At 39.6% G+C, this 5,748-nt stretch overlaps 1 protein-coding gene across 1 annotated transcript; it reads left to right on the forward strand.

Annotated features, from left to right (window-relative positions):
- Positions 1-1,370: 1,370 nt before the first annotated feature.
- Positions 1,371-2,158, forward strand: FOMMEDRAFT_143324 (trimeric LpxA-like protein; the record flags this gene model as incomplete). The annotated part of the gene is made up of 3 exons (XM_007271450.1): positions 1,371-1,381; positions 1,453-1,979; positions 2,036-2,158. 2 exons carry the CDS (start codon positions 1,371-1,373, stop codon positions 1,973-1,975), a joined length of 534 nt encoding a protein of 177 aa, XP_007271512.1. The 3' UTR covers positions 1,976-1,979; positions 2,036-2,158.
- Positions 2,159-5,748: the final 3,590 nt, after the last annotated feature.

Here is a 5,748-nt window from a genome sequence, read left to right on the forward strand (position 1 = left end):
ATAGACAAACATAGACAGTAATAATTAAAGAAGGATATTATTATAATATTAAATATACATTTTACTAGTATGATTCATTAGTTTCACAGTAAAGTAAAAGGAAATTACTAGAGTACTCAAACAAACTTAATAACAAACAATATGACTGAATAACAAATAATAAAACAAAACAAGCAATTGTATTTATAATTTAAATATGTGTATACATATACTTATACATACTAACAAGATTCTACAAGTCTCTAAAGTATTTACAAATTATTTAATAACATTTACAAATAATCTATTATAATAACAATACTGTTATTAAACAGTATACTATAAATGAACAAACTAATTAAATATACTTAATTAATATAACATTAGACAAACTTAATACAATGTAGATAACATTTGAAACAGATAGTACACAGAACAGACAGTACATTACTACAATACTAATAATATTATTATTAACTACATCAAGTTATAAATGCATTACACAAACAAACAATTATATAATACAGTTATAGTAATTATACTATTTATACATACTGTAAGTAAACATCTTACAAGTCTACTAGACCTAGTAAGAGTTTAAAGAAGAGTGTTAAGATGAGACTACACAAGAATATGTCTCAGATGATATAAACTATATTACAAGCCATGACAAACAATAATGGAATACCTTCTATCATACATCTTACATCTGAGACATACTTATATAGTATATATATAGACTAACTAATTAATAGATAATAAAGCAAGCTGTAAGAGAGTAAGCTGAGTCTACTATCCCCCCTCTTTGTGTGATCCCTCTAAGCCTCTCTCATAACCTCCTTCTAATACTGTCCATTAGTTGAGGTTGATAGATAACATAGTATTGTTGATTCTGGTCATATATACATTTGTCATATGTTTCTGTATATATGTATTACCAAATCAAACACAAAAATGTATTAGAATTTACTACTAAGATATATATTTTTTACATATTGTGGATCCTTATATTTGCTTATAAAGTCTACATGTAATTATATTGCCTTGTCAGACTCTGCACGTTTTGGTGATGGTGTGGGTGAGAGTGGACAGCAGACCTTGACAAAAACAAAAAAGTGTCTTTGTGAAATCAGGTTCATCAGCCGGACCTATCAGTTTGTTGGCAAGCTGTGTGGGTATATTGATGGTTTCCCTAGGTTGTACACGCTGCTTTGTGGGTTTTGTCTTGGTGTGTGGTGCTCTAACGCATTGACGGAAAAGCTATAATTATAAATCCTGAGTCCTCTGACAAATAATAGATCACGTGGTTCCTCCTGCTTGAACGAAACGAATGATCGACAGAGACATAGCGCTCAAACCGGAAGCGTTGACGTTGTCTTCTTTACCCAGCCATGCCACCAATGTAAGTTCCAATATTCCCTCCTCATCCCCATCGCACACCCCGACCCACAAAAAAAATCCAAAATTCCATAGAAAAGACAAATACACTATCCACTCAAAAGCAATAGTCTGCCAAGACGTCGAGCTCAAAGGCGAAATCACAATCGGCGCAAACACAATTGTCCACCCCAAAGCCTCCATCTTTGCCATAGCCGGACCAATCTACATCGGTTCCTCAAATATAATAGAAGAGAACACTGTCATCGTGAACCGACGTCGTGAACCCATGCGAATCGGGGACGACAACCTCATTGAAATCGGTGCTCGCGTAGAATGTCCTTCAATTGGGGATGGAAATACGATTTGTACGAAAGCGAGGGTACATCATACGGTGAGATTGGGGAGTTATTGTGTTGTTGGTGTTAGATGTCTTGTTGCGCTTCCTGAGGATGAGAGTGTTGAGGATTATACGGTTTTCTTTGGACTTGAGGCGGAGAGAAGGATCTGGAGTGGGCGAGGGAAGGTACAGGAGGCGGATTTGAGGAAGAAGCATATTGAGTATCTTAAGGAAACGTTGCCGAGGTTTAATAGACAGAGGAAAGGCGATGTTACATGATGCGGTATGTACGACTTGAAAAATACGGCACCCTTTTGTAACCTTCCTTATTTTATTCAGGCCAATTTTTAATTGGGAATACATTGTACCATATCGTACCATCAATTCTTATTTCTATGCTCCAAACGGACAAGAATAGCATTATGTGACAACCATCAAAATTTTATCAGGTTCATTTTATGCATCAGAAATCTGTACATATTACCAAGCGCGAGAAATGTCAAGCCAACCAAGGTCTACAATGCTTCTTCTGGCCCCCTGTCTACTTGTCAACATTGCTCCAAGGCTCAGAGTGATCCAGGATAGACTTTTGGGTTCAACCTGATCTCTATGTCTGAAAGCATAGGTTGCACAGTACATGGCTGTAAAATCAAGTGGCTTTGAGTCAGGTTGGAAGGACTTACTGTAGTAACACATGGCCGTCCATGACTCATACACTAAGCACGAGGAGGGAGCGGTATAATCTGCTGACGTTCACACTGAAGAAATAAAGAGGAATGCAATATGTCAGCATCTTGTTAGTTTGGAGCAAGGAGAGAAGAACATACTCTACAGTGAGCCCTCCTGCAAGTATTGCATGGTGTGGAGCATCTTGGTTGTCTGTGGCTTTGTATGGTTAAGTCATACATGGTGAAGCTGGTACTAGTACCAAAATCTTGTCCAGCCTTTACTGATTCTGTAGTTTCTGTACAGTACAGTTCAGCACTACTAGATGGAGGAGAAGCTCTAGCTTCCTGGTGTTGTGCAGAATCTAACACTTCTGTGCCAATGTGCTTGGTAATGCTGAGTCCTTCTTCTGACACAGAGGACTACTTTGTTTTGTCACTATTAGAACAGAGAGTAGTAGCTGAGGCAATTGGTTCATCAATAGTTCTGCTTTGACCAGCTACTGCTTCATCTGTAAGGCTGGACACATTTTGCACTGAATTATTCATTAGTTTGTCCAATTTGTAAGGAATTACCATATATAGTAGACTATACATAGAACCTCTTTACTAAAAGGGTGTAATGTCAAGCTTGGCTTGACACCTGGTCCACACTATATATACTGATAAATGTTTGTGTCCTAACATTACTCTCCTCTCTAGAGTTATGTATTCTTATATAACTAGTATATAGAGTTTGACCCTAAGGGTTACTATTTCTAACTTAACCTTGACAGTCTTTAGAGGTAGGGAGAGATATCCTAATATAGAGTCCTGGCCCTAGTATTCTAAGCAACTGAGAAATTCACTCCCCCCCCTTTTAGGAAGCTTATTCTCAGTCTAATACTTTTGCTTACAGACAACCCTACATTAGAATCAAACCCCTGACTACTCTAAGCTTAACATTGTGTAAGGGATTACTATATATAGTAGACTATATATAGAACCTCTTCACCAAAAGGGTGTAATGTCAAGCTTGGCTTGACACCTAGTCTACACTATATATACTAATAAATGTTTGTGTCCTAACACAATTGATTATGTACAGTAAGACCTGTAGTAGGATCTGGATAGTAATGTTTATAATAAGAGAGAACTATTAAAAGATGTGTTGTCTTAATAATAAACATAGGAACCATACTGATTTTTAGATTGGATAAGAGTGAATCAATAATAAATTGATAACAGATTTATTTACTTATGTAAGGACACTCAAGCTGATTGTTAAGTTGAGTGTGTCTGCAACCCTGTCCCAACCCTTTCAAGCAGTAACATACTTAGTAATAGACAAGATAATACTAATGCTTGAGAGTAAGGTATAATACTACAGTGAAAGTGCTTTGTCAATATTTTGTGTTGAATCAGAGCCTATATAGATTGATCCTTTCTGTTAAGGAATTTGAACAAAACAATCTAATTATTTGCTCACTTGACTGATCTGTAATACCTGCCCACCCTCCCTCCAATAATTCATAGCCTAACAGCTTATGGTTAATAAGAAAGACTGGTTCATGATAATGCTACAGATGTTGGATGGAACAAAGAAAGATGGGCACTCAAGCAATTAGACTGTATGAGGACAATACTGTACTAATACAATGTGTTCTTCACTGCCTCCTCTTCTCCTTGCCCCAGAAAATACAATAAGCTATTATTCTACAAATTGTTAATCCATACATCCAAATACATCAAAACAAAGTCTTATCATTACAAAAAAAGTCTTAGTAGTTGTAGTACTGCATTTTTCACGATCGGGTGTTAGACATAAGAAAAATAAAAGATCTAAAGTTGCCTTTACCATGAAAGGCATATAAAACTCGACACAGCTCGCATGTGTATGAGTGTGGTGTGCTCAAGGAAGGCACTGCCATCAAAATGGATTGATAGGCTTATGAAGGGGAGCTGTGCATTATTTACATTAATTTTATATTAATACCATGACTGTATGCGTACACAGGGTTGCGTTGGAAGTTATGAGTGCTTGTATGATGGGATTTTATACACTCGTGCTGCGCGATCAACTGAGATGGGAGGCGAAGCTGAGAGATCGGAAATACGCTCGAGTTCGGAGAGGGCTGCCAGTGAGAACAGCAGTCAAGGCACGTCTGAGGACAAGACTAAACGTCCGCAACCGAGGTACGAAAATACGTCGGTCAAGTCAGTTGATCGGTCCGACAGACGCTGGACATGCTTCCGTCGTCTAACCACGGTCAACAGGGCCGGAAGATCAGCGAAGTACACAACCGAGCCCAGTTGACTTCAGTTTTACGGCTACAGCGTCTCTTTGACGTTACACCGGAACCTGGAAGTCGTTTGTGTTGTTGTCGTGAAGCAACGCATCAATCGAATCTTTGATGCGTTTGGCACAGCCCGCGCTTTTCAGAGTAAGTACCACATTGTGATCCTTGAAATGTAGCGTATGTGTAAAATGAAGGCTGTTTGCATCATTTCATCATAAGAAAGTGTGGGAGTTGTGATTGAGGCGTGATTGCGATTGCTTGTAAGCGAAGAGAGTCAAAAACATGGAATTGAAGGACATTTTAGCGTGTCAGAGTTTTATGATGAGTGATTGGCTTTAGGTCATCATGAGATACGGGCAGTTCCGAGGACGTTGACATTCTCATTGGAGTCGACGGGCTCACGAGGATCAAAGATGGAGAGCCTCCAGTCAGCTAAAGTTAGAAGACGATAACAAGTTTAGTAATTCCGCATTTTGGGGAAAGGCAATCTACAGGGTGCAGAAATGACCGTTGCACTCCTCATTTGTGAGTTGTAAAGACCTGATTCAAAAATGGACGAAAAGAGGTTAATTTTCCCGCTGCCATTTGATTGCTTCGAGCTGCTATTCGTTGCACGCGGGGCGCGGAACCGGTTAGTGGTGGTATCGGGAGCAGCAGGATGTTGATCACCAAGGAGATGAACAAGGCGATCGTATCCACTGTTCTGGGACATGAGCTTACAACTTGACTCGGTTACAAGACCAATGTGGCTGGATGCAAAGAGTGGCAGGGCAGAGCAATGTAATCGACAGGTGGAGAGGCCTGAAGCGATGACAGGTCATGATAGCATTGATAGACATTCACACAGACAGACCGGCGGAGACAGACAGTTTCAGACGGCTCTCAGGCTACAGGAGAAGGGGAATTGGCGTCGACGCGGTTGCCAGGATACAAACAGGATGGTTTCATCGCGATGGAATGGATGGAATGTGAGCGTAGAACGTTGTCTCACGGCCTCAGTTGCAACTGACAATTGGACTCAGTCTGTCACGCCCTCGTCACGCGGGTCACGCGCCTCAAAACTACCGTTTCTGAGAGCCTTGTTCTCGAGTGCCACCTCTTGTCCTTT

This window comes from Fomitiporia mediterranea (genome assembly GCF_000271605.1).
Source record: "Fomitiporia mediterranea MF3/22 unplaced genomic scaffold FOMMEscaffold_17, whole genome shotgun sequence".
Taxonomy (NCBI): domain Eukaryota; kingdom Fungi; phylum Basidiomycota; class Agaricomycetes; order Hymenochaetales; family Hymenochaetaceae; genus Fomitiporia; species Fomitiporia mediterranea.